Raw genomic sequence first — 26,994 nt, forward strand, 5'->3', positions numbered from 1 at the left:
TTTTTGCAAACTCATGGTGAAGGGATATGGGGTGGAAATATCTCGGCGCGACCACTTCCAACGTCGTCCAGTCGCCAAATTTAAACCCCGCCAAAACCAGCCTCAGCCTCTTAAACACCAGCCTGCCCGCGCGCGCACAAGACGCGGATAGGTGACAATGGTGAGACCTATATGCCTCTTTACGTCTGATTCCAGTAGACTAAAACCTCACAGTCCAAACAATATCTGACCACCCACACGATTGACGATGGTATGGTCCCAAGGCCTTTACGGAATGCTGTTCGCATGCTGACCAGACATAGCTCACCCCACCGACATATTCGCAGTCGCCGTGACACCTACACAGCTTCTTTCTGCGTCTGGATCCTCTACAATCAAAATATACTCTACAGCCAGCCCCGACATACCTCTGGTGCAAAGCCTCTCTGGTGCACACCCTGTTGGCTGCCACCACATCACAACCTCCCGCTCGGGCACCGTAGCAGCCTCTGCAGGATTTGGGGGCGAACTCAAGATCTGGACAATAGATCCCGAGTCGGAACAATGGTCGCTGCAAGCAGCAATAGAAGATGGAAACGGGGCGGGCGAAGTTTGGGCCCTGGCTTTAAGTGCTGATGGGCGCTTCCTCGCTTCTACAACAATAGACGGGAGGATAAATGTGTGGGATATATCTACGCCGAAAGGAGAGAAGAAGGTTAGGGAATACGAGACGAAGGGGAGCTTTGGGCTGTGCGTGGATTTGAGTCGAGATGGGAAGTGCACAGCGAGTGGGCATGAGAATGGTGCTGTTTATGTGTTTGATAATGACACAGGCAGGATGATGTACTCGATGCCAGGTTAGTCTCGTATTTCGCCATACTGCGACATTACAACTAACACAGCCTAGGTCTTGTAAAGCCAGTCCGTACCGTCGCTTTCTCTCCAGCTGGCTCACGCCTTGCTGCTGCTGGGGACTCAAAGATCATTGCGCTTTATGACGTCCGGCACGGCGAGCAGGTTGCCAATCTTACCGGGCACGCAGCGTGGGTTTTCTCGGTCGACTGGAGTGATACTGGCGAATACATTCTAAGCGGGGCTTTCGATGGAAAGGCCAAGGTGTGGTCAGTGGACCTAAGGACCAGCGTGGCTACTCACAGCGAAACAGAAAATGCTCTATGGTCTGTGAAGTGGCTGCCAAAGACGGCTAAAAGCGAGGCGTTTGCAACGGCTGGGGCGAACAGGAGTATCAGTTTCTACAGGGAGGCAACAGGTGGTTAGACTATTAGCTAGACCAAAGGAGTTGCACAATATATCCAAATCACAACACTAACATTAAGATTTCCTGCGTGTCTTTTGAACTATAATATATTGACCTCTATATTATCCATTATATTTACAACTACGAGGATAGCGTTGTGTTTCGCTCCTCAATTCCAACAGATAGATATGTACACGCACATGCCGCTCAACTTCTCCGAGCACCTTCATCACGGTCCTGAATAATTCGAATCCACGAGAGAAGACATGACCTTTTTGGCAAAGTCAACCTCTTCGCTCTCACCATACCATTTGCTGTGGACCTCCTCCCATACCTCCTCTGTCCTTTGGATGCCAGCGCATTTCGCAAACGCCTTCAAAGCCCAAATCACAGTCCACTTCCCTATATATACATCTTCGTTGCGCTCATCATGATGAGCTTTGATAAAGGCTAACCAAACGCTTTCGAGGCGTTTGTCTGTCCAGTGCGAATACAATTCGCCCCCGTGGTTTGCAAAGCCATTGAACAGAGCGAGAAATATTGAGCCATGAATGGGCACGTTGAACAAGGACATATCGTCAAGCATCCGAGTAGTCATGTGAAGTTGACCCCCATGAACGGCGAGGTGGTTAATCAAGAGCCGATATGTCCGTATGTCAGGGGCGATAATCGACGTTTTCTTGTACTGCCCAAGTAATTCAGGATTAAACCTTCCTCGCTCTGCGAGTTTAACCAACGACCGGTCCATTTCTCTCCGTTTTCGAGCATCGCGGGGTGGTGGCTCAGCGCTGCTCTCGACGTGTAAACGTTTCATGCGCTCATATACGTGCATTGCTGCCTGTGGTTCTCTGGCTCGTATGAGAGAAGCAATAACGCAATTCATAACAACTGTGTCGACAATCTCTCCAGCGTCAATAAGTGCTTTGTACGCACTTCGAACGCTGTCGCCGTCTCCACGGAGTCCATGAAAGTATATTAGGCTGACGTGATGGAATCGGTTATAGGGAAGTCCTCTGTTCTTCATTTCCTGGTATATCATTTCTGCGAGATGAAATTTGCCAGCCTTGGTAGCTGCATCGAATAAAATGTTGAATGTCGCTGAGTTTGCTTCAACACCCGCAATATGCTCCATCTCCTTGAACATTTTTAGACTTGCTTCGACTTCGATGGTCGTAGGTTTATCCATGTAGCTTGCCACGAATGACGTCGCAGTATTCCATTCTTCCCGGGTAAGAGAAATAGCATTTAGCTTCATATCATCAATGACGGATAAGTATCGCATCATGGAACGCTCATCCTTCCGCAGCACCGTCCCAAGATTCCGAAGCAACCGATGCCTTACTCTTGCACTGAGGTATGGAACTCTGGGCGATGGGAGTGACCGATAAAGTTGAAATATGGTCTCGGAATCATAGTATCGGTCCTTCAATGCTTCCCCCAGCTGCTTGAGAATCGACTGAGATTCGCCATCCGCAGGCCACTGGTATTCTTGGGGCGGCCATTCAACATCTTCTGATTTGTCTGAAACTGTGAGGTTTGGCCCTGGGGCTAGCTGGTACATTTGAACTTCGTCTGAAGATGGGTCGGGCTGGAGATCGTAATGGTCGACAAGGGCTAAGAGTCTGTCTTTGCCAATCTGTCCTTCGCTGACAGCGGCACATGCTGATGTATGCTGCTGGCGGCGCATTATAAAAGTCGAGTGAAGCCCGCTGCTTCTTGATTGAAATGATTGTAGGTGCTTGACACCTTCAGGTTGCGGGCGTCGTGGACTCGAGGGTCCATGGTCCTTACACTGGCCAGCGCCCACCAATGCTCCTATGAACCACTGCTCTAGCCCAATGGACCCAGCTGCGTTGCGTATGAGAGAATGGCGGTATGGATTTTGTCGCCCGCGAGTAGGTGGTATGTCAGACTTCCCAGCTGTTTTGGAGGGTGCAAGAAGCTGTAGCTTTGCTACCTTCTTGACAACAGAGCCGGTTGTCGACTTGTCAACTTTTCCGAAGAAGGACATGGACCGTCAAACATGGTGTCGCATATTCTGTAATCAGAAATGCAGCAGTGCCATGGCAGGAATTGAGATACAATGAAATTTTATACTGTGTCGACGACAGGAAGGCTGATATGCCAGGATTGGCGCTAGCGTTACTTCGCGAAATAAAGTATTTTGTACGCGACAATGGTTGACCACGGATCTTGCCGAGTCAGAAATCAATCCAAGTCCCCGACACCCTCAACTGACAGTTGCTTCTCAACAGGTCGAAGCAATCGCCCAAAGGCAACCACTGTGCCTCAATAGTGGAGTTTTTGATTATACTATAAGACATGGGGCGATACAATCTCTCCCCAACTCGTGTTCATCATGCGGCCTCGAGGCTTATAGAGCTCCGGAAAGTCGAAGCCGATGCTGGCATACTCCAAACCATACCGCCATGGTTTAAAACAGTCTCAGCGGTGCCTCCAGGAGAGATCCTTACAAGGTTACAGCCCATACAACACTCAGAGGTTTCGCGGAAGATTCGAACGAAGAAGCCAAGCAAAATGTACAAGCCGACGAACATCAGCTACGAGGAAGACGGTCTCAGGGAAAACTTTTATAGCGACCATCCTTGGGAACTTGCTCGGCCGAGAGTTATTCTTGAACAGGACGGAAAGGATGGGCAAAAGTGCGATTGGAGCAAAATACAACAGCCGGCTAGAGAGTTGAATGGTGAAAGGTTAGTGATGGGACTATGCTTTCTAAATGGTAGCACTGCTAACATATCATTTAAGTGTCATTCAACGGCAATTGTGGCTACTCAAGAATAAACCGGACATGACGTCCGCGAAAGCCTACGACCAGGCACGGAAAGAATTCTACGCCATCCGCCACCAGGAGGATGTTGAGAGGAGAGTCGCCAAAGAGGAAGCTCTTGCAACTGGCGCATATTTCGGAAAATCGATGCTGGAGATTGGTATGGAGTTGGAGGATAAGACATACGAGTCGTGGAAGCAGTGGGCACAGAATGAAGTTGAGATTATTGAGCAACAACGAAGTGCTCAATACACGGGCGCTGAATTAGCTCCAGCGGAGGAAGCCATCCTGGAGGAGGCGATCGAGGAGGATGTTGAGGCACCAGCGCCGTCATAATCCGAGCATTTATTCTGGTAGCAGTGTATCACTAAATCTAGCAAGGGGTTTGTACAAAAAGATAGATAGTGACATGTACAATATGTAGCGATTACAGATTCACATTCATCCATGGTTGCTCCGAAGTAAACAATGTGCTCACTTGATACTGGCCCCGGGATGTTTGGCGTTGGAGTAGAGGTATATGTGTTGCATACACTCCCAACGGGAATTGAATATTTTTATAGTAGGCTGAATATAATGGCTAATATCAGGGTTAGAAAATCAATTATAATCATGATTATTTAGTCGTAATCATAATCATAATCATGATTATTTATAAAGCGTTAGTCATGATTATTATGATTATTTGTGCTAACCCTGGGCTAATATATGAGTTTCACTATTACCAACATTTGGGAAAATCTAAGGCTTGGACATGCAGTTATAGACGAAAGATAGCAAGGGAGTTAAATGCAATAATTTATCTCCGGGAGTAACTATTATATTAAATTTGAATGTATTGTGAAATAGGCAAGGCTGGCAAACATTCCCTCACGAGGGCATACGGAGCAGTTAAGATCACGACGCATCTTTGGCGAGGCTGAGGATTTGTGAGCTCGAAACCCCTTTTGGGCTCCGGCCGCGTTAGGTACCTGCATGGACGACCCGACAGACTGTAAGCGAGGCGGGAGGTCTGGCCGCTCGACTTGATAGGACACCCATCCACATAAGCCACTTCATCCAGCATGACCTATATATCGATGACCAGTCGAATGCAGCGACAAAGGGGGACGGACATTTAAGAATGAGGCGGTATAACCTGAAGGAACCACCGAATTTATCGCATGTCTGCAAAGGGAATATCGAAGATTACGCATGACGGGGCCGCAGCGAATAATTGATCAACGGCGCTTCGTCCACAATTGCGCGTCTGTATTCGCGCTTCTCGGAACGTTGAGACGTTGACCGACAGCCCCTCAAACGGCCAACATCAACTGTGATTCTGGGCGAGCAGGCCCATAGATTCTCATGGAGCGCCCCGCGGGACCTCCTTTGGGAGCTGCCACTCAGGCTTCAGGATGGGCTACGGATGGCCCGGCCGGCACTCGTCAGCCGCCTCTGAATAGCGATACCATGATGTGGAAAATGCCCAGCCTACAGCGAATGCCATCAGATGGCTGGATGCTCGCCTCAAACCTGACATCTACCGCTCAAGTCGTTGCGCTGGCAAGGGAAGCGATGCAAAATGCGTTGGAGGAGAACCAGACAAAGTCCGGAGGGAAGGCCGGGATTACGAACGAACTGAAGCCTGGCATCACAATTGATATGAGCCACAAAAATATCCAGCGATTCCCGGAAGAAGTTGTGGACATAATTAAGTCGGAGCTAGAAAGGTATTTTTCTTCAATAAGCAGAACCGGGATTAAATGGCACTGACAATCCGTGTGTAACAGACTTGCGCTTTCACATAATCAGATTTCCACATTCCCCTCACGATTTGCGGAGTGTACGTCCTTACGATACCTTAATGTTCGAAATAATGCCATCCGAGAATTTCCTCTATCTGTGAGTCCCACCGACTCCTACATTTTATGGTCGTAAGGCTGATTGATGGTGTAGATTTGTGAACTATCTTCCCTGGAAATTCTGGATATAAGCCGCAACAAACTCCGCATCCTTCCACCCGAACTTGCGAAACTCACGGCACTCAAGGTTCTATCGGTACAAAAAAACCGTATCGAAGACCTGCCGTTATGTTTAGCAGACATGAACTCCCTCCAATGCTTGAAACTGGATGGAAATCCTATAAGATACCCGCCGAAAGAAGTCCTGCAGGCTCAAGCCAGTAGTCCACCCAATGGTATCGCTTTAAAAGAAAGCGAGATAAACGATGTTACTGTGACATCGCAGATCAAGAGGTTTTTTAAGCAGAAGCTCATTATGGATCGATCGGAAACGGAATCGGGAGGCGAAGAGTCTAGTGAAGGCGCCGAAACCCCACGGCCGTTGAAGCGAGTTACAAGTGGTCGATTCCCTATCAAAGTTAACGGCAGCGATGTACCGGATTCACGATCTCCAGCATTGCAGCGGCCACCTCCAATACCGTCGCGTTCTCATTATCGAGGGTTGTCACAGCAGAATGCTGCGTTGAGAAGACCTGGTATCATGCCATTAACCATTGGCAATAGTAACGAACGTGTTCGAAGTAACAGCGAGAGTCTATTGCAGCGCGATCGTGCCGAGCGAGCAGACAGGTCGCGGCGCATGGGAGTTGTGTCTAAGAAACCAAGCGACCTCACAACTGTCGAGGAATTGAAAACAAATCGGTATAGCCATTTACGCGGCCTAAGCCATGGGTCGGCGATTCAAAGCGGCAATGGTAGTAACGGAACAAATGGCAACACGAGATGCCCAGCAAGTCCCGCTGACAGCACAAATGGACGGAGTACATATGTCAGGAGGTTGTCGAGCCTTCCTGAACGGAAACGCAAATCCAACTCTCCAGATCCGGTCATTGAGGGTGCAAAAGGGATATTGTTTGCTCTTGATCAAGTGCATCCCTTAATTCAAAGCTTGATGGGACTCACCAGGGATGGTTCTAACAAAAGAACAAGTCTGGAAAGGGTCTTCTTCAATGCAACGACACATGTTGAAGAGCTCGATCACGACATCCAAGAATATGATACTTATTCTGAAGAAGACGAGGACGTCAGCCCTCGTTCAAATGTGAATGTTCGCAGGGCGTGTATTACATGCGTCTCGGCGTATATTCACGTCTGCACATTATTATCACGAAACGTCGAATCATTACTCAATAACGGGGACCCACGGTATATTCGTATGCTTCTTCTCCATATATATGGGAGTTTAGTGGAGGTTCGAAATGCAGGGACGAGTTTAATTGGCTCAAAGCAGAAAGCGACAGAGCAGCTGCCACCTTTATTAGAAGATACTAATATCAACACGATCAGACCGTCGGCACGTGATAAGACACCGACACGGGAGCGGCCAAATCCGGCCTCGAGGATGAGGAGTGCCTCGACAATCCAGCAGACAAAGAATCTGCGTGTCTTGACAGATTCCAGGAGCACCTATATGAACGGATCTGGTCGGTCTGCAACTATGACATCTGCAACCCCCCGATCTGGAGAATCGTTCACGTCTGCCCCCTCGGCCGGAAGGATGAACGGTGACTTCACAGAAGAAGACCGGCTATTTGAGAGGATTTTCCTGGGCCTGCAACAGTCATCAGAAATGGCCATCAGGACTCTACCCACCGTCAACGCTCATTTCGTACAATCCAACAAGAACAGCATGCAGCAAGGGACCTACGACCAACTAAAGCACTACTGGCAAGCACTCAGCATCAAATGCTCCTTCGCCCTCGAGACCGCCGAAACCCTAAAAGCGCGCCTCTCCCTGATCAAACTGAAAGAGCCCGGGATCCGAACCCAAGGCACCTTCTGGGAACTCTGCAACACATTCATGAGCTCATACTACAACCTAGTCGTCAAAGTCAAGGAGGTGAAATCCGTCACCCCACTCATCTCCACTGACGTCATCGCACTCCTCCGCCCTCTACAAAAAGTCATCCGCGAAACGAGTCAACTCATCCAAGCCTCCCCCTGGTCCTTCCTAACTGGCCCTAGCTCTGGGCCGGGCGGTCAACACCATGCGAATCACACAAACCACCCTTCTACCAGCACCTCCGTCTCCTATGCTCTCCACTCCCCACAGGTCGCTATGCCCATGACGCCCGCGAGCGCGGCGCTGGGACCAGCAGTGCAAGCTACCGTGCCGATCGCGCCGCAGATCGCGGGATACGGCACGGGCATGTTCCAGGGGAACGTATTTGAGCGTGCCGATGCACTACTCAGTATGGGGGGTAGCAGCGCCTTCTCTCGCGCCGGGACGATGACGTCGTGGGCGGGTAGCGGGGATGGGCAGACACCTGGAGGGGCGGGTGGGACGTTCAGTCCTACGAATGGGATGGTGAGGTATGGAGGGGGCAAGGTTGTGTTTTAACCTCCTTTTATTAACTCCCTGCGGATAATGGGAGAGAGAGGGGGGCAAGGGAGGTGTCTGCTCGAAAATCAAGACCCATATACTGGCCATTTAACTAACCACTAACGTGCGCTACGCCACGCCATATTTTTTATCTGCCACATTGGATCGATCGATGAGAGGGAAGCGGGGGGATATCTGTATTTTAGCCGCCATCTGTTTGGGCACCGACCTGTTTTTCTCTGGGGGCGTTTATATTATCATTAGCGTGCGTGCGGATGCGGATGCGGATGCTGGGTGCTGGGGGAGTGCGGGGGGGAATAATGTATTTATCCTCATATTTTTCTGTGTTTAGTCGCGCGGCCAGGAGATGATGATCATTGGGATGGGGAAGTAGTGGGAGTACGGGGGAAGGGGTACATGATCTGGCTGGGACGGATACGGTGTCTGGGGTAATCTTTTTGCATTCATGGGAGGCTTTTTGGTTGGTTGGGGGGGTTGTCACTGGGGGATGTGGTAGAGTCTTGTGAGGCTGGCAAATGGAAATTTTGGTATCTTTATGACTTTTTTGGCCAGCTGTGCAGGATCCTACTGGGTGCTGCTGCCTTTTGTGAATGTACTGCGAAAGATAGACATACGTGTATTTTGTATGGGAGGAATTTGGGAGCAATTGTTGGATATATATTGTCCTCCTGTAGTTAGAAATATCGGGCTAACCCCCCCTTCTACAATACTCTCAAAAAATCTATTCTATCTCATCTTACCCAGACCTAAAGTTCCCCTCCCTCCTCAAATTCTCAATAAACCCCTTCCCCCCCCCCCCCCCCCCGCCTCCCCACCACTCATCTACTTCTCCCTCCTCCTCGCCCTTTCCCCCTCCTTCCTCCCATTCCTACAACAACAGCAACACCTCGCCTGCATCACAAACGCAAATAACACCGACGCCGACGCAACCCACATAAACGCCAACATCTGCACCCCCAGCACCGCGCCAATATTCAGCATCGGCTGGCTCCTCAACACATTGCGCATGATCGTAAACATGGCCGTCCCCACGACCGACGCGACGATTGTGCAGAATGCGGCGAGGAAGCTGATGAGCCCCAGCCCGCAACCGACCCAGCAGCTGCGGTTGCGGGGGGAGAAGTGGGGCGAGCGCAGGAGGGAGAGGGGAGAGAGGAGGACGGAGAGGAAGGTGAAGATTAGACCGAGGAGGAAGAGGATGAACATTACGTTTGAGGCGATTTGGATTAGGTGCAGGATGGTGAGGATGTCGGAGGGGAGGGTGATGGTGGCGCCGGCGAGGAGCTCGGCGAGGAGGATCTTGACGGGGTTGAAGTAGTAGAGGCTTGTGGGCTTGCTACAGTTGGTTATGCCTCTGTTGTTGGTTGTGGTTAGAATGGGTGTTTGTGGTTGGGTTTGGGTTGGGTAGGGCGGGGAGGACGCACTCATCGTTGTAGCCCTCGCAGTAGTTCCATAGGCCTACGAGGTAGAAATCGTGCAGGCCGAGGGATCGGGCTATCGAGTTCAGAAGCGGGAAGTCGCTCCCTGGGGTCGAGGCGCGGACGAGAATGTTGGAGAGGTCGACCTTGATGAACCATGTAGACTTTAACACTGGTTTGATGCTCGTTTGTGCAGTGAGAATCTGGGAGGATGTTAGCTGAGTGCGCTCTCTCTCTGGGGCTCAAGATGGGGCAACTACCAGTGTCAGGAAGATAAACCCTATGAAGAGAAGCACGCATGCGATAATGGTGAGCCATTTGCGGGGTGTGCTGGCATGAACTGAGTTGTTGTTGCCGTCTTTCAGCGACGGGGTTTTTGTGGCCGGGGGCGATGCATCGTCTGTTAATACGCCATTGCCAATGCCATTGCCAATGCCATTGCCAATGCCATTGCCAATGCCATTGCCAATGCCATTGCCCTCTGGCTTTGGATCCTTGTGCCGTAACCCGACGGACCTGAAGACGGGGAAGTTGATAGCCATCTAGTCGATTTGGAAGGGTATCCGCGAGATCTAGCTCATCCCTGGCGCAAAAAGAAAGTGCGTTGATTCCTCCAGAACTCCAGACTCAGGCACTTGGCATGAGGAAGGAAAACAGGGTCCAATGTGAACTGTAACTGTACGGTTTGAAATGTAAGCTCGAATAACTGTGTAATCGTATAGTGATGTGTCGTGTAATATCGCACGGTGCATGTGAAGGGGTGGTGGCGGAGCATATTGAAAGTTTGAGCTTTCAAATTCAGAGTCAGTTCACGTACTGTAGAGAGTATGATGGCCTACTAATCCTACTAATCCCCAGTGCCGTAGCTAATTCAAATACCTGCCGGATCTACGCTCTCTAGTTTCTGCACTCTATACTCTGTTGAGCCCTGATCCCTTGCTGACATTCTCCGGATATTCTGCAGATATCCTCCAGCTATTTCCAGCTATTTCCAGATATTCTCCAGATATTCTCCAGATATTCTCCAGATATTCTCCATACTTGGGAGTAAGTTATGTGCCGAGTTCTCGCATGATGTCAGAATTGCAGGGGTTGGTTCCACCCACCTGAGACCCAAATGTACCAAACAAAAACATGCTGTGCCCCGCTACACCCGCCTAGCTTGTGACAAACAAATCTTTTGAGACATTCTAGATTCACTCAGTGTCTCCCTCCCCCGCCTTTCCTTTTTATATACACTTCACTGTTTGTAGAGTTGCCCAAGACGGCGATTATAGATTGCATTCGCTCCAATTGACCAGAATACTCTCTGGTGTTACCCTCTCTTTTTCCACTTCCGGTCTGCATCGTCCAGCCGCTTCTTCCCGCTTTCGCCGTTTTACTTGTCAGAGCAGAGACATCAGAGCGTTGAAGCCGAGTTCGAACGAGCCCATTGTCACGGCAAAGAGGCCGACACCTCCTATGAACGTTTCCCAACCATGTTGTGGAGCAAGCCAGTAGTGCTTGCATCTCAGATATTATTCTTTGCCTGCTTCTACAGCAATCCAATATCCGCCCAGGAGACGACAGATGCTGGCGTCCTCGTTTTGACAGGTACAGGCGGTGATACTCCCACGGGACCATTATCAGCCACTCCCACAAGCTTAACAGGCACCAAGAGCAGCACCACCTCCTCCGACTCAACCACCAGAACCACCTCCTCCCACACATCCTCCACCTTCCCCCCTGACGCCCTAACCCTCACCGGCTCCACCACCAACTCCCTTAACCAAACCCGCACCTCCACCTCCACCGGCCCGCAGCCCACGAATAAAACCCCCTGCAACCTCCACGTCGAGTTCTGCACCCGCAAATACAGCAATATCACGCAGGTCTGCGCGCACAACTCCCCCTTCGTCAAGGCCAACAATGCCGCTGCCAACCAGGCCTTAGGCGTGGTCAGCCAGCTGGATGATGGGATCCGGATGCTGCAGATCCAGGCACATGTCGTTAATGGGACGGTGTTCTTGTGCCATTCGTCGTGCGATATTCTAAATGCGGGGACGATGACGGATTACCTTACGATAGTTGCGGAATGGGTACAGAAGCACCCTTACGATGTCATCACCATCCTCATCGGCAACGCCGCCTACCTCCCCGTGAGCACCTACACCTCCGCTATCGCCGACTCCGGACTCCTCCCCTACGTCTACACGCCCCCCAAAAAGGACATGGCTCTCTCCGACTGGCCAACGCTGAGCAATATGATCATCACCTCCTCACGCGTCGTAGTGTTTATGGACTACGAAACCGACCAAAACAGCGTGCCCTACATCCTCGACGAATTCACCTACATGTGGGAAACCCCCTTCGACCCCATCGAACGCGCCTTCCCCTGCACGGTCCAGCGTCCCCCCGACTTGTCCGCGGCCGCCGCGAAGAGCCGGATGTACATCGCGAACCACAACCTGAACACCGAGCTCTCGCTGCTGGGGAACTCGTTGCTGGTCCCCACGCAGCCGTTGCTGGGGGAGACGAATGCGGTGTCCGGGTTTGGGAGTCTGGGGTTGGCGGCGCAACAGTGTAATGAGACGTGGGGGAAGCCGCCGACGGTGCTGAATGTGGATTATTATAATGTGGGGAATGGGAGTGTTTTTGAGGTTGCAGCGAAGTGGAATAATGTCACGTATAATGCTACGTGTTGTGGGATGGCGGATAGTGCGGGGGTGAGGGTTGGGGGGGGGGTGTGGTGGGTTGCGGGGATGGCGGTGGTTTCGGTGTTATTGTCGTAGATCTGAGGGGATCTGAGAATGAATGCTTCATGAGAGGGAATTTTGTGGCGTTCAGTAGCGTTTAGGTGGTTTGCTTGCTTGCATCGCGGATGGCCAGGGGCAATTTGTGGCATGGGTGACATTACATAGCGGAGGAGGAAACAAAACAACATCTTGCCATGAAAAATACCCAATTTAGATAAGGTATGAAAAACACATACACATTGCCCAGAACACAACGAGAAAGAAAAGAGTCAAGACCAGTTTTCATTGAATTTCAGTTTCTCATTTGTTCTTCAGTTGTAGTTAAACTGAACGCTAGGGTATCTATCTCTAAACATGCTACTCGTTACAGGGACAAGAGAAATATAAGAGGTGTATCTGAAGCGATGACACGCTTTTTTTCCCTTAGCACACTAGTGGTGCTGTCCCATCCATCTCAACAGTGATCCGCCGTCTTTCACCACCTCTGCTCGGGCTCCATAGGCGGAGTGAGCTCCTTTTCCGTGTGTCTCCACCACCACTTCTGCTCAGCTTCTATAGCTGGTGAGCTTCCTTTCCGTATCAAATCATCAGTATCGTCCTCCTTTCATTCACTCAGCCATCATGGAGATGGCGAGCAATTCTTTTCCACAAACACTTCTCGTCACCGTTCTTCATCTTTAGTTACTCTCCCCGTCAAGCACCCATCCACCACAAAGATAGTGAAACGCCCTTCCTCATCAGTAATTCTCCCTCCATATCATGCACTCAACCATCAAAAGACGGAGACAAGCCCTCCACCAATAGCAATTCGCATCCATCACATGCCACCATCCTTCTTCATACCCCGTTTGTATAATTTCAGCAAACCACAACCCACAAAATGCATCAAACGCGCGTGAAACTTTGTCGAAAAGGCGAGTAGTCGTACAGTAGTCGTACAGTAATATACATAATCCCCCACGCAAACACACTCAGCCACCGTTAGGGTGTTGAGTAGCCTGAGGCGCAGCATTCGCTGGCGCAGCGCTGGCAGGGAACGTGAGAGCTCCCACCTTAGCAGTGCGAGGAGCCGTCGGCTTGTGGTATCTGAATGTTGGCAAGGTAGATGGGCCGATCTGGTTGCCGCGCATGTCGTATTTAACGCCCGGCTTTGTAATCCTGTTCTGGGCCTTGCTTTTCGGTTTAGAAGGTGCTTTGGTGGCTGGTTGGTCAATGCGAATACTGTTGTGGACCTTTATATCTTCTTGAGAGATAGGGGGTACATCACCATCGTCGATCTCGATCGAGAATTGGACTGAGTTCCCAACGCTGGATGGTGTGACAGCTGCAGACGAGAGAGTTGTCTGGCCTGGGGACCAGGCGTTTGGTGTTCCTGATGCTGCACTCGTCACAACGGCCGTGTTTGAATGCAACCCGTACCAATCCGCCATTGAAAATGGGTCTTGGCTGTCAAAGGGAAAGTCGGACACGGCGTCGAAGTCGAAGTCGAAGTCGTCGAACAGATCTTCGCCACCAAATTGGGATATAAATGAACCAATGACGTCTGCCGGGTCAGCGATTATGCCATAGCTGGTAGGCTCCAATTCTTGTTCAAAATTTGTTCCAGTAGTACCAGGGGAAAGCTGTTGACCAGCGACTGAGCCATTGGCGATAGGAAAATAGTTTTGGCCTTCATTTGTTCCAGTGAGTCTGGGGGTACCCTGTTGGTCGGTAACCGTGCCACTGCCGTTGGTGGGGCCTTGTTGGCCTGAAATGGTGCTATTGCCGCTGGGGGAATACTGTTGATCCTTAACCATGCCATTGCTTGCGGGAAGATACTGCTGCCCTCCAATTGTGCCATTGCCAGTGGGAAAATGCTGCTGCACTACAGTTGTGCCATTGCCGCTTGGAAAATTTTGTTGATTGGGAACCGTGTCATTGGTATTTGGAAAACAGTGTTGGTTTGCAACTGTGCCATTGCCGTCGGCCAGATGTTGTTGGTTGGGAACCGCGCCATTGATGTTTGGTAGACGGTGTTGGTTTGCAACTGTGCCATTGACGCTGGGCAAATATTGTGGGGAAGAATTGCTGGCATTGCTTTGGCCTTGTTGTATGTTGGCCGCATGTTGGTTTGCACATGGCACCTGTGGTGATTGAGCAGCAGGAGCTGCAGGCCGAAAATCAACAAGTTGAATCTGAAAGCTTTTATTGGTTGGAACTCCATGTCCGGAAGCGTTCAATCCAGACTTTATATCCTCGCAAAGACCTCTGAATTCGTCGTCGAAGTCTGTGATGCTGCCTCCCTTAGGTCGGCCGACGGACTTATGGAGACCACAATGCCTGCAGTATTTAGTTTGTACCCAGGTGCTCTTCTTGCTCTCAGGAACCCCAGCTTCCTCTGGAGCAGGTTTCGCATCCTTTGGTACCTTCCCAGGAGCCCACTCTGTCAGATCTGCCCAGGAATCATTTAGGAGACCACAGGAGGTGCACAGCCATTTCCCACTCCGGTTTTCCACCGCTGTAGCACCTGCGACTGATGAGGAGATTTTTTTCCAGTTGTCTCGCTGCTCTTTCAATACCTTTATATCCTCTTCCAGGCTGCTGCGCTTGGAAAGAGAAGCCGATAGGCGTTGGTGCTCCTTTTTGGCCACGGCTTTGCCTGTGATATATTCTTCCTTGAGCTCTTCAAGTGTGCAGGTCTTTATATTGAATTTAGGACCAGAATCCTTAGAAGCAGTAGCATTGCCTCCTAGACGAGAGCTCTGGGTTCGGGAACTGGTGGCATTTGTTGTGACGAGACGGTATCCTGCCACAGTTAGTGAAGACTCTACCATTGCTGAGGAACAGCACTTACCCAGCTTTGATACACTGAAAGAAAGTACCCCCTTTAGAAATTGCTCATCAACCAACATTCTGCTATATATAGCATCAAGTTGTGCATCCAAGTTAGGGTTTCCCCCCAGCTCGATCTCCCCATCCATTGCGGCGAGCATGAGCTGTTGAATCTTCCTCACCTCAGGAGAAGTCAAAGGAGCGGTCGCTATATAAGATCTCCAAGCAAGTAACTGTGGCTGAGAAGAGTAAAGAGTAGATAGAGATCTGTGTTGATGTGTTGCTGAAATGTGTTCTGGTGCTGGTATATTCCTTATCGTAGCTGCTATCGTTGTGTTTACCTGGGAAGAAGCATTTGGTGACTTGTAAATAGGGCTGTATAAGCTCGCTTCGACACCCTCAGCCTTTGGTGATCCAACTCCACAAGAAACACCACTTGCCATCTGCGTCCCCTGTTCAACCAAAGACAAAGACACTTGGCACGAGGTATGAATATTGTCCTGCGGCTGTTCATATTGCAACTTCTCATCCTGCGACTTCTCATCTTGCAGCCGCTCGGAGGCTGACACATTTATAGTTGCCTTTCCATCAGCCATGTTCCCAATGTCTGGAGTGGAACAGCTAGACTCCGATGCTGAGAGCTTCGCGACCATCTCGACCTTGGATCCCCTTGATACAGTAAGTTCTTTGCCCCTATCTCCAATACCTCCATCTGGGAGATCATCTGCCTGCCGTGATGCCAAATGCTTGGTGGCAACAGGTTGGTCGGTGAGAGCGATGCACTCCCTGTTACACAGGAGGTTAACATCGCTGCCCTTTGGCTTTTGTATCTGAGGTACTGTATCCTGTGAAGGCCTAGATGACCTTGGCATGGCTCTGCCATCCGTGGGGCAAATACTAGGAATACTCCCATTGATCGGTGCTAGCTGGAGCTGATTAGCAGGTTCTTCATCAATACTACCTTGGCAGCCTGCTGATTGAATTGTAGCCAGATGGTACTCCATCAACCCTGTCGCCAGCTTCGAAGCATGATGAGGGCCTTGAGAAGATGAACAGAAGCCTAGCTTCTGCCTCTGCCTCTGCCCCAGAATTGGGAAACTTGAAGGACCATCCGTGAGTTTTTCATGCCGGTGATGGGCATTGGGCTCGATATGCTGACATGAACTATAGACTTTACCAGTACGTTCTTGCTCTGTCTCGTTTGTACAGTCAACGCCGTTTTTGCTGGCATTCTCTTGTGATAGATTACCTATCAAATGGTGATCATGGGCCTCCGAAGTGGAATACTTTGTGGCGTGCTCCTTTGAGATGAACTCCTTGTGAGATTCTCCGTTGTCTGAGAGAGTCTCGGGGTGTATCTTTGGGGGTGGTGTAAGCCCTTGATCCAACCTGGTGACAGTCATGCTTGTGGGCATGAAAGAAGCATAAATACCTTCTTCCTGAGCCTTCTGCATCAGTGGCTTGGAGCCATGGCCTGCAATATCTCGTTCCATGTTCTATTCTTGCAGCACTTGGCCTACTTCTGCTGGATACAAAACCAGTTGTGCCCTGGCAGCCAGTGGCAGCCAGTTATCCTGTCATTCACTTTGGAATTCTTGAAAGGCCAAAGGAGTTTTCGTATTGACCACGTTCAAGAGTCAGAATAGCTCGGCTTTAAAGAGCACTTCTGATGAACCTCGAGGAACAGTGGACAATGGAACAAAGTTTTGAACTGTTGACGCTTAACGCGTGACGTTTGTCCTCGAGGCATCGAGGTATCGAGGCCGCAAGGCACCGACTTGCTTATCGTGATAGCGTCCCTTATCGAGCATTTGTCAACAAGAGGTCACAAGTCGGATTATCTTGAAGCCGATAATCCGACACTAGCCAGGAGCTCCCACTTGGCAAGACATCTATTGAATGGCCTGGACGTCTATCGAGGTCTACTGATGGATGCGCGGCTACATTAACTCTCACTCCGTAAATTCTCATACCAAAAACTCTGGGTTACATAAATGCAAAGTGTTATGGAGCTGACAAGGATATTACTATAGGCCAGACACACACAAGCCATATATAGTGGACATTACCTGGGACACCTATATAGAGGACTTGAATATGTCTGTGATTTTGTGTACTGGTAAGCCCCCAATGCACTTTCCTGCTTCTATCCGTCACTCCACCACAAAACAAAGATGGCGGACAAAGCTGACGAGTGCGTTATCTTGGCTACAGCTGGCTATGACCATACGATTCGGTTAGTAAATATCTCCTACAGAAAGGCAGACGAAGGCATGATCGCATCTAATATCCAATTGCAGGTTCTGGGAGGCTCTTTCCGGAATATGCTCTCGTACTATCCAGCACCCTGACTCCCAAGTCAACCGCCTCTGCATCTCACCTGACAAGCGCTTTCTTGCCGCTGCAGGCCACCACAGCGTCAAGCTTTACGATATCAAGTCCACCAATCCGAACCCGATCTTGACATTTGAAGGCCATACCAACAACATCACCGGCGTTGCATTCCACTGCGAGGGGAAATGGATGGTCACCAGCTCCGAGGATGGAACCGTGAAGATCTGGGAAACTCGCACCGGTACCGTCCAGCGCAGCTACAACCACAATTCTCCAGTCAACGATGTGGTTATCCACCCAAACCAAGGCGAGATCATCAGCTGTGATCATGGCGGGAGTGTCAGAATCTGGGACTTGGCCGAGAATAGCTGCTCTCACCAGTTGATTCCAGAGGAAGACGTATCGGTCTCGAGCGTCACTGTTGCCAGCGATGGCTCAACCCTTTGCGCGGGAAACAATTCGGTAAGCAAAGCATGCGTGACGTGCACCCCTATGTGGTTCAATACGTCTAACCAGCTCTAGGGCAATATTTTTGTCTGGCATCTTGAGCAGTACCGCGAGAAGACAACTCTTGTCCCCATCACTCACTTCAAGGCTCATGGCCAGTACATCACCAGAGTCCTGCTCTCTCCAGATGTCAAGCACCTTGCTACCTGCTCCGCTGATCACACGGCGAAGATCTGGGAGGTTAAGGACCTCGACAAGATGATCCCTATCCCTGGCAGCGAGCCGCCCAGCCCAGTTCCATTCAAGCTGGAGAGCACGCTCACCGGCCACCAGCGCTGGGTTTGGGACTGTGCCTTCAGCGCCGACTCTGCCTACTTGGTTACCGCCTGCAGCGACCATTACGCTCGCCTCTGGGAGCTTCAGACGGAGCAGATTATACGCCAGTACAATGGACACCACCGTGGTGCGGTCTGCGTTGCTTTGAACGACTACAGTGAAGCTCGCTGAGTTATTGTTTACAGCGGCCAATAGGTCTGATTTCCTCAATATTCAGGGCGCATTATACCGGGGCGTTCGTTGCATTATCAAGTAGTGGAAGGGTGGATATGGTCTATTGCTCACTCATGTGGCGTTTATGGCTGTGAATAGGGCGTTGAACACGAGGGATACTCTGGTAATATACCGGGTAATGAATTGCTATGAGATGATGATCCTCTTACTGGTCACTCAATGGAACGAAATTTGATTTGAGGAAAAGATTCATTCCTGTCTTGCCTCGCCTGTGAGAAACCATCGCTGGACTTGATCCAAGTTGTAAACCAACGGGTATTTGAATTCGCCTATAGTTTAAAATGTCCCTAGTGATTGACTATATCCCAGATGCCACTGAAAGCATCCCAGTAAATCAGCTCACCCGTGCCGTCGAACCAGCTCCCATCACTACCCCTCTCCAAACTTTTCCCATACAAAGCAACCGCTGCCTTGTTCTTTTTAGAACCATCTATTGTCGCATTACGAATCAACAATGCTCTGCCTCCTTTGGCAGGGATAATAATGCTGTGGCCATCTGGGGCCTTCATCATCGGCACTATGGTCCCTTCTCTTGTTTCGCCATCATCTTCTACGATGGTAAGTGGCTTAAAGATGCCCATATTGTCTTCATGGGTGGCGTAAAAATCGCTCATCTCTGCTGGCATCGGGGTTGTTTCTAGTCCTTCCAAGATAACTCTTTTCCGACTGCCATCCGAAAGCTTAATGCCTACCCAGACCCTGCCAAACGCCCTGTCCATGCGCGCCATGTCTTCTGCCATCATCTTCGAAAGCAATCGCCTATTCTCTGGTTTTATCTTCGGCGCAAGTGCCAAGATTTTATTCTCTGGCAGGATGGGCTCTACCGGCATCGTTTGAGGTAAGTATACCTTTTCTCGCAGCCCGCGGACAAGGAGTTCTGCGCTAATAGGAATCAAAATGTCCTGAAGCGCACCGCGGGTAATTTTCTCAGGGTCCAGTATAGAGACTGGCGCTTGAAGTAGAATTTTCCCATGGTCGAAATCTATCGGCGAGAGAGTTTGGAGAGTTACGCCTGTTTGCTTGTAGCCATTCAAAACCGCATAATGAACCGGGGATGGCCCACGTAGATCAGGCAGCAGAGATAGATGGAGGTTCAACCCGTCATATTCAGTACTGTTAAGCACTCGCGGTGGAATAAAGAGGCCAAATGAGACGGCTATTATGAGATTAATAGATTCACCATCAACTTGTGGGAGATCCCAGCCCGTGAAAGTATCTCGCATATGGGTTCTTAAACCTAAGCTCTGTGCGGTGGCCTTTAGCGGCACTTCACGAATTTTTTTGAGACCCCGGCCATATGGCTTTCCAGGCCGGCAAAGGATGTCGATGGAGGCTATTGATGAAGGATCGCGTTTTTGTTCATCGTAAAGTGCCTGGAGAGACGCGGCGCTGACATCATCAGAACCGCAGAAAAGGATACGAAGAGGCTTCACTGCCGGGGAACTGTATAAGCGGCGATTGGAGGAGTAGAAGTACGAGGTACTCCGAGGGACATGAGTGCAGCCCCTGAAAAGACATCCCAGGGTCTGAGTGGGCACCTTGAAAAGGGGTCTTCTGGGAGAAACCATGGCATGCACGTGTGGTACGGCTAGCACACTGATAGCAGTGGCCTTTTTGCGCTGACTGAGGCCGGGGTATCAGTCCTATGTTCGCATTAGTATTTGAGCGAACTATAGCATACAACCAACTTACATAGGCAGTATCCTGTTACTCGACTCCTGCATATGCTTCGCCTTCGTCGCCACTATTCAAACCGTTGGGTTGAGGTTGACATATAATCACGTGAATAGATATAAAGTGATCCTCAGTTTGACCGACTCCAACCTTCACCACCCCAAATCACATTGCCCCTGACGTAATTTTGATAGCCGCGCGGCAAAAAAAAACGGACCACCCCGCGCCAATATAAGGTACTCGAGTATGTACAGCTAGGGCTCAAAGTGGATGATCAGCCGACGTCATTCCATTTATTGTACTTGGGCACAGCTGGCGATACTCTTATCTTGACTTTATCACCATGGAACAATACTAAGTCCTATTCGGGTAGAGGCTCAAATACATTGTTAATCTCAGATACAGCATGGGGAAATGCGAGCTTTGTACACCGGTGTTGATTTCTCCGTGTCCTCTTGTGCCCTTGCATGTTACTACCAGATGAGCGTGCAATGTCTCATGCCTCTAGCCACGTTCGTGGAAAAGCTGTTCCGGCTCAACTGAAGTTTCTTGCAATATATAACCCCTCTCTGGGCCGAACCGATGAGACGCGACTTGATCAGATCGTTTATTACTACGACGGAACAGGAAAACCAACGCGAAAGGCAGGGAAAGATAGCCCGGGGGGATCGAAAGAAGAGGGAAATGAGCGCCTGCGACATATTGGCTTTGCCCAGGGCATGGTTGAATTTGGAAAGGCATTTTCCCAAGGCGAGTCTGTTGATGCGATAGAAACCGAGAAATCGAAGATCATATTGCATGAGCTGGAGGTGGGGTGGTGGATTTTGGCTGTGAGTTATGATGGGACAAGGAATATAACATGCGCTAATTGTCTTCGCAGTCAATAGACTTGACTCGCCTTCCTAAGGCATCCAAGTCCACAGGTCCGAAAGAGAAAACGGCAGACGATGGAAATATCGAATACTCATCCCGAGATGTCAAGCCACCTGTTCTGCTGCTTCAAGATTTGCTACGGGCCCATGCTCTATTTCTCCTGCATCGCACCTCGTCAATAGGCAACTTATTTGCCACAACTGAAAAGCCTAAGTTTACCTCCATACTAGGACGATACTGGGACCAGTTTCTGTCAACATGGAATGTCATGCTGCACGGCAATCCAGCCATAGCTGTTTACAGCGGTATAAAAATTGCAGGTTCAGGTGAACTTGGCATGGGCGTTGGAGAGGAAGATATAGGAAGTGGCGAGCGCGAAGTGCTGGAGGGATTTGTTGGGAGAATTGATGGACTTGTCGACTTGGTCGTGTCGCGCTTCGGTGCTGACTCGGCCGATTCGGATATATCAAAAGCCTCAAATCAAAGCAAAGCCCACTCACAATTAGCGCCTAGTGAGCCTTGGTTAGGAACTGGATTGGAACCTGGGCCAAATGATGGTGCAATTTTCCTTGGCGTTGGGGCATTGTCGAGAAAATCACTCAGGGATGTGACGCACTGGATGGAAGACGTTTACAGTTGGGGTCCACGTGCCTATGGCGTCAAAGGCAACCCAACACGGACTCGACGCGCACACCGAAATGGGCGAGTGTCAAGCAAAGCTCCAGACAGTGACTCTGGGCGCGGCCATCCATCAAAAGCCAGAAAGGCCGACTCCCGTTCATCAGAGATGTCTACAAGTCCAGCTTTGCTAAATGAGAATGGACAGAATGGCGATCTTCCAACGAAGCAAGCGGCGGTGCTGATATTTGATGAAACCGAAAATAAAACTAGTCTAGAGGTATTGGACCCCCAACCCGCCGTTGAAACGGAACCCAGGGAGAACCGGAGTCCCTCAAGTTCTAGTCAAAGCCCAAGTACGTCTAGTGCCCAAAGCAACAAAGGTGGAACACTTGTGGACTATCTAAAACTGGGATATGGGACGCATTGGTCACTCGGTGGAGGTACACCTACACCACGAGATGCCAGCACGTCAAATGGTACGGGACCGGGAACTTTTGCGCCTAGTATTGAGGTGACCTCTACGGGCAGAGATAACCATACCGAGAGCGGCCCTGCTGACGATTCTACGGGCCATTATTTGGTTGGATTTATTGGTGATGTTGATGCTGATGACCCTGAAAATTCGGGTTCTGACAGTGTGGGAGCCAATCCAAGGATTTCGCTGCGAACGATAAACGCTGAGCTAGACCCGGTACACGATACCCTATCAGATGGAAATGGAGGGGTAAATAATGGCAGCCCATCACGTCCAAATTCATCCAGCGAGGAAACACCTGATACTCAAAACAGAGTCAGAAAAGACTTGCAAGTAGTTGTTTATGCCAACAAGCCTTTCCTCTTCACCCTTTTCTTTGAAGTTGGGACCGTCTCGCTCGCCGATTCGAACGTTTACCGATCTCTGCATTACCAACTGGCGCCCTTGCAGCGGCCACTGTTGACATCAACACGGCGCAAGCTCCCGCGTCCAAAGTTAAGCTCAATATCAGGAGGAGATGTGAAAACTCCAATATATGACCTCATGTGGGACCCGAAGAAGCTTACAATCTGCTCCACGATCCCAGATATTCCATCGCATTCACCCTCACCGAGCAACCTTCCTGTATGGTCTCGGCTCGAGTCGCTCAATACCCATATGCAGATTCTCAATACGTTTGCAGCAACGCGGAATGAAGGTTCTGAGATAGAGCAGACATGCAAGACCAGTCGCGGATATTGGGTCGTCTGGACTAGAATTCCAGATCCAGAAGCCACGCAGAATCAAAGGAAGTCTGAGGGGACTATCACTCCTGTTGAGGGTGATACGGCTCAAACAGTCTCGCCATCGCCAAGCAGTGGACGTAGTCGCGATGGAGGGTCAGATACAAAGAACACCCTGACTCAAGCAAGCTATGCTCTCGACAAAGCCGGTGTAGCTGGAGATATAGAGATTTTCCTTGTCAGGAAGTCGAGTGACCCGACATCAACTAACGCATTTGCGGAAGAGAATGCTAATTCGCCGGCTAAACTAGCTCAAGGGATTGGAGTTGATACAAAGAGATATATTGAAGGCTTATTGGATATGTATAGGTGAATTTTGTTTTAAATAAAAAAATCACAAACACTATTTATCATATATGTTCCGACGCAACCGTAAGCTATGCCAGTTCGCGAGCTAACCGGCCCAACCATAACAGGAGCAAAGTAATCAATTGATCTATATACTATTTCCTACTGTGTCTGCTCTTGCCCGCTTCCTCCGCTTCGGCCTCTCAACTAAAGCTATTTCTGTACGAATAGCTATACCTGATAAATAGCCACAGGCATGGTCATCATTATGACAGTGTACACTACACTCCTTTGCTTCCTTATAGCAATGGCACCGCTTTGTATTGCACTGTGCTTTGCATTGACATGATATTCCAACCTGTGCACTCGTAGAAGCCTCTCTAGCTGCAAGACCTAGTGTTACTTGCTTTGTAGAAGTAGGAATTTGGATATCAGACCATAGAGCTTGGTCTACAACTCCAAGTGATTTTGTAGGTATAAGGCGTTTTATAACACCTAAAGGTGTAAGAATGCGGTATCTGTGAGGGTAAGGCTCTTCTAGAATGCATGCAAATAGCCTCTTATTATCAGTTGAGGTTCTATCCTCCCGAGGAACCTTTATAGAGACTATAGCTCTAACCTCAAAGTGTTGAATATCATGCTTCTTGGTGTACTTGCGTACCATAGCAACCCTTGCTCTTTGAGTAGCTGCTGTAGCCTGTTCAGTTATAGGGTCTGGATTAAGCCGTGAGAGCTCAAGCTCAATTCTGAGCTCTGGTGCCGCCTAGGCTTGGGTTCTAGCTCGGGTTCTGGCCGGAGTAGGAACCTGAACTCCGAGCTCATCCTCACGCTTTATTCCATAGTATTGTTGCTTAATAGTAGGCCATTATTCCGGCCTGCATGTAGAAGCTTAAGGGTGCTCTTGTCTTGTGCAATAATGTCAAACACCTCTGCTTTTTGAATAGTGTATCGAGGGTTCTGGTTACTACTCCATTTATCGCTCTGTTTATATAGCTTATTATTCATAAGTATAAAACCAGATAATGTATGGTGCTTCAGGTTTGCACTCTCTTTATCGTATGGTATGAAGCTAGTAAGATCCTCGAGTATAGTGCGTATTTAGCTCCATTGTTCACATGGGAATTGCTCACGATTATAGTAAGTAAGACTACTTATATAGGCCTCAAAAGCGGTGTGTACATCATGTGGAATGGATTAATCGAAGCAATAGTAGCCATAATTGCTATAGTTGTAGGATGTAGGATTTGAATTTTCCACGATACTTGTAATGATGTACGGTTACGCTCGCGCTACATCCCACTGAGCCAAAAAGACTACAGTATTCCGGCTCGCCCGGAATACGCGTAACACGCTTTATATACCACATGTACTGTTAACGGCGGCACCTATTACAATACTATTCTACACTGCCACTTTAGTTAGGCCGGGCAGCTCACGGCTGGGCCGGAACATATTATGCTCTCTTGAAAACGAATAAGAGGTCGAAACATAAATATTACTCTGGATAACTTGCATATCTAGTCAAAAATAACAATACTAAAATAAAAGATGCTTACTTCAAGATATTATATTGAACAGAACAGTATTCTTATACAGTTCTTCTACACTCATTTATTGAAAGTTTGTGGGAGCCATTTTAAATTAGGGACAGATGAAGGAGAGAAATAAATTGTATTAACTAAGGTTATTTATCTTCTCATGAGAGGGACCTAGCTTATAGTACAGTGCCAGGGTTAGCACAAATAAATCATAATAATCATGACTATTCAAATAGTCAAATATTACATAAGCATGATTATGATTAACGTACTTGACAAGCGAGTCGTATTTGCATGCGAGTCATATCGCGACACACCAAATCCGCACTTTACGGATACTAATGACCATAATGGCTCAACCGCAGCACACTCAGGCTAGTCAGATTGAAGGCCGAATTGATTTAGCTATTCAGACCTTCCATCAAGGCTATTTTAGCAACCTCAAAGTAGCTTGTACAACCTACGACGTGCCATACACAACTGTTCGCGGCCGTGTTAACGGACGCGTTGCTCGACGCGATTTACAAACAAAAAACTTAGCAACACAGAGGAGTCAACACTTGTCGAATGGATATTATCTATGGAGGTGTACCCCTTGGATCTGAATCTGTACGGCAAATGGCAAATCTATTACTCAAAAAACGGTCTGATGAAGTCTACTCTACCCCTCTTACAGTTGGCCAATGATGGGTTTACAACTTTGTAAAGCGCCACCCTTTCCTCCAATCAAAATACACCCGCAAATACTATTATCAACAGGCAAAATGTGAAAATCCTACAGTTATTCGGGATTGGTTTCGACTTTTACAGAACACAATTGCCAAATATGGGATTCAGGAAAATGACATCTATAACTTTGACGAGACAGGATTTCAAATGGGAGTGGTTACAACTGCAAAAGTGATTACGGGTTCTGAGCGGGCCCATAAGCCAGTTTGTGTGCAGCCAGGTGTCATACTGACATTCGTTGCACTCAGTTTGCTATCAAACTCAAGAGCAAACTTGGAAATCTCCTCCTCAAACCTACAAGTCACTATACATATTTTGGCTTATCACACCAACAACAAGAGCAATACTACTCAACGATTGCTACAACCATCTATGATTCATTACACGTCATCGCTCCTTAGTTACTGGGCCGATATTACCACATAGCATATCTCTACAACCCTCTATGATTCATTACATGACATCACTCATACTACCACATGACATATCTCTACCAACTAGAGGCCTAGGAGCATGAACGATAGCTCTAAAAGCTCCTACGAACCTCTATGATTCATTACATGTCATCGCTCTTTAGTTACCCACAAGATTGGTTAAGTTATGACATAATTTGTCTATGACATAATTTGTCTATGACATAATTTGTCTATGACATAATTTGTCTATAGGGGTACTCTGACCTTGGACCTCCTTTTACTTCCTATAGGCTACGAACCTAAGAGATGGTTCTATGGGATTCTCTTACGTCGACTACAGTTACCAAGCCTGGTTAGTCATGGAAAGTCTTGGAAAATGAGAGAACTACACTCCTTTAGCATAAATAGGATTGCCCTTTCCTTAAGAAAGGGCAAGCAGACAATACAGTAAATCGACTATCACATACTTCCACGTCTTTTCCAAGCTTCCAAGCATTCATCTTGTTACTCCTTGTTTCTGAAAAGTCAGTGAGGTGTTAACCTCTGACTTACCCCTGAGTTCCCAGACTCAACATTTGTTGCAACTTGTCTGAACCACTTCACTACATCACACACCTGATTGCTGCGTTGTGGAATAGTCTAAGCTACGACCCTTTGGCTCTGTTTTCTAAGACAGTGTGTTGTCTTAGTAAATTCATCCCTTCCTTGGGTGGCTAGATTCTTGTAACGCTGACTTCTAAACGATAGAAGACACAGAGGTTCTCTTGCGTAAAGGTTTACTTATCAGAGGAGGCAGGGGATCAGACACAAAGGCTTCAAGTAACACGTTACTAGTATATAACAAATACTGTATTGAGTTGAGCACGAAGCTCCTATCTAAGGAAATACTATCTACTTATATAGTGGCG

The 26,994-nt window shown here is 48.9% G+C and overlaps 10 protein-coding genes across 10 annotated transcripts; 5 read left to right on the top strand and 5 right to left on the bottom strand.

Moving 5' to 3' along the window:
- The first annotated feature begins 17 nt into the window (after nucleotides 1-17).
- SKI8 (superkiller) lies at nucleotides 18-1,304 on the top strand. The gene is made up of 4 exons (XM_024467636.1): nucleotides 18-160; nucleotides 214-250; nucleotides 303-836; nucleotides 887-1,304. The coding sequence occupies exons 1-4, from the start codon at nucleotides 158-160 to the stop codon at nucleotides 1,255-1,257; spliced, it is 945 nt and encodes a 314-aa protein (XP_024325133.1). The 5' UTR covers nucleotides 18-157; the 3' UTR covers nucleotides 1,258-1,304.
- Nucleotides 1,305-1,466: 162 nt separating this feature from the next.
- VC83_04000 (uncharacterized protein) lies at nucleotides 1,467-3,248 on the bottom strand (the record flags this gene model as incomplete). Its single annotated transcript, XM_024467637.1, has 1 exon — nucleotides 1,467-3,248. The coding sequence occupies one exon, from the start codon at nucleotides 3,246-3,248 to the stop codon at nucleotides 1,467-1,469; it is 1,782 nt and encodes a 593-aa protein (XP_024325061.1).
- A 311-nt stretch (nucleotides 3,249-3,559) lies between these two features.
- On the top strand, nucleotides 3,560-4,364 carry RSM25 (mitochondrial ribosomal small subunit component; the record flags this gene model as incomplete). Its single annotated transcript, XM_024467638.1, has 2 exons — nucleotides 3,560-3,951; nucleotides 4,007-4,364. The coding sequence occupies 2 exons, from the start codon at nucleotides 3,560-3,562 to the stop codon at nucleotides 4,362-4,364; spliced, it is 750 nt and encodes a 249-aa protein (XP_024325060.1).
- A 398-nt stretch (nucleotides 4,365-4,762) lies between these two features.
- Nucleotides 4,763-8,668, top strand: SOG2 (RAM signaling network component). Its single transcript, XM_024467639.1, has 3 exons — nucleotides 4,763-5,740; nucleotides 5,801-5,912; nucleotides 5,967-8,668. Exons 1-3 carry the CDS (start codon nucleotides 5,376-5,378, stop codon nucleotides 8,370-8,372), a joined length of 2,883 nt encoding a protein of 960 aa, XP_024325063.1. The 5' UTR covers nucleotides 4,763-5,375; the 3' UTR covers nucleotides 8,373-8,668.
- A 529-nt stretch (nucleotides 8,669-9,197) lies between these two features.
- On the bottom strand, nucleotides 9,198-10,831 carry VC83_04003 (uncharacterized protein; the record flags this gene model as incomplete). Its single annotated transcript, XM_024467640.1, has 4 exons — nucleotides 10,633-10,831; nucleotides 10,054-10,582; nucleotides 9,800-9,996; nucleotides 9,198-9,729 (listed from the first exon to the last, which is right to left on the bottom strand). The coding sequence occupies exons 2-4, from the start codon at nucleotides 10,333-10,335 to the stop codon at nucleotides 9,198-9,200; spliced, it is 1,011 nt and encodes a 336-aa protein (XP_024325062.1). The 5' UTR covers nucleotides 10,336-10,582; nucleotides 10,633-10,831.
- A 1,570-nt stretch (nucleotides 10,832-12,401) lies between these two features.
- Nucleotides 12,402-12,716, bottom strand: VC83_04004 (uncharacterized protein; the record flags this gene model as incomplete). The annotated part of the gene is made up of 1 exon (XM_024467641.1): nucleotides 12,402-12,716. One exon carries the CDS (start codon nucleotides 12,714-12,716, stop codon nucleotides 12,402-12,404), a length of 315 nt encoding a protein of 104 aa, XP_024325057.1.
- Nucleotides 12,717-13,499: 783 nt separating this feature from the next.
- VC83_04005 (uncharacterized protein) lies at nucleotides 13,500-17,110 on the bottom strand (the record flags this gene model as incomplete). The annotated part of the gene is made up of 3 exons (XM_024467642.1): nucleotides 16,772-17,110; nucleotides 15,362-16,697; nucleotides 13,500-15,313 (listed from the first exon to the last, which is right to left on the bottom strand). The coding sequence occupies exons 2-3, from the start codon at nucleotides 16,341-16,343 to the stop codon at nucleotides 13,500-13,502; spliced, it is 2,796 nt and encodes a 931-aa protein (XP_024325056.1). The 5' UTR covers nucleotides 16,344-16,697; nucleotides 16,772-17,110.
- A 326-nt stretch (nucleotides 17,111-17,436) lies between these two features.
- Nucleotides 17,437-18,627, top strand: LST8 (TOR complex subunit lst8; the record flags this gene model as incomplete). Its single annotated transcript, XM_024467643.1, has 4 exons — nucleotides 17,437-17,458; nucleotides 17,554-17,575; nucleotides 17,640-18,135; nucleotides 18,196-18,627. The coding sequence occupies 4 exons, from the start codon at nucleotides 17,437-17,439 to the stop codon at nucleotides 18,625-18,627; spliced, it is 972 nt and encodes a 323-aa protein (XP_024325059.1).
- A 350-nt stretch (nucleotides 18,628-18,977) lies between these two features.
- On the bottom strand, nucleotides 18,978-20,414 carry FMT1 (Methionyl-tRNA formyltransferase; the record flags this gene model as incomplete). The annotated part of the gene is made up of 2 exons (XM_024467644.1): nucleotides 18,978-20,313; nucleotides 20,383-20,414. The coding sequence occupies 2 exons, from the start codon at nucleotides 20,412-20,414 to the stop codon at nucleotides 18,978-18,980; spliced, it is 1,368 nt and encodes a 455-aa protein (XP_024325058.1).
- A 110-nt stretch (nucleotides 20,415-20,524) lies between these two features.
- On the top strand, nucleotides 20,525-23,453 carry VC83_04008 (uncharacterized protein). The gene is made up of 2 exons (XM_024467645.1): nucleotides 20,525-21,194; nucleotides 21,245-23,453. Exons 1-2 carry the CDS (start codon nucleotides 20,832-20,834, stop codon nucleotides 23,426-23,428), a joined length of 2,547 nt encoding a protein of 848 aa, XP_024325055.1. The 5' UTR covers nucleotides 20,525-20,831; the 3' UTR covers nucleotides 23,429-23,453.
- Nucleotides 23,454-26,994: the final 3,541 nt, after the last annotated feature.

This window comes from Pseudogymnoascus destructans (genome assembly GCF_001641265.1).
Source record: "Pseudogymnoascus destructans isolate 20631-21 unplaced genomic scaffold scaffold_8, whole genome shotgun sequence".
NCBI classification, from domain to species: Eukaryota; Fungi; Ascomycota; class Leotiomycetes; order Thelebolales; family Thelebolaceae; genus Pseudogymnoascus; species Pseudogymnoascus destructans.

What these genes read in the sequence shown, in the direction of transcription:
- SKI8 (XM_024467636.1), top strand. An exon ending in CACCCACACGATTGACGATG is followed by an intron (nt 251 to 302) that starts GTATGGTCCCAA and finishes GACCAGACATAG; the next exon opens with CTCACCCCACCGACATATTC. An exon ending in GATGATGTACTCGATGCCAG is followed by an intron (nt 837 to 886) that starts GTTAGTCTCGTA and finishes AACACAGCCTAG; the next exon opens with GTCTTGTAAAGCCAGTCCGT.
- SOG2 (XM_024467639.1), top strand. Translation starts at nt 5,376, where the DNA reads ATGGAGCGCCCCGCGGGACCTCCTTTGGGAGCTGCCACTCAGGCTTCA. An exon ending in ATTAAGTCGGAGCTAGAAAG is followed by an intron (nt 5,741 to 5,800) that starts GTATTTTTCTTC and finishes CGTGTGTAACAG; the next exon opens with ACTTGCGCTTTCACATAATC. An exon ending in TCCGAGAATTTCCTCTATCT is followed by an intron (nt 5,913 to 5,966) that starts GTGAGTCCCACC and finishes TTGATGGTGTAG; the next exon opens with ATTTGTGAACTATCTTCCCT.
- VC83_04008 (XM_024467645.1), top strand. Translation starts at nt 20,832, where the DNA reads ATGTTACTACCAGATGAGCGTGCAATGTCTCATGCCTCTAGCCACGTT. An exon ending in TGGGGTGGTGGATTTTGGCT is followed by an intron (nt 21,195 to 21,244) that starts GTGAGTTATGAT and finishes TTGTCTTCGCAG; the next exon opens with TCAATAGACTTGACTCGCCT.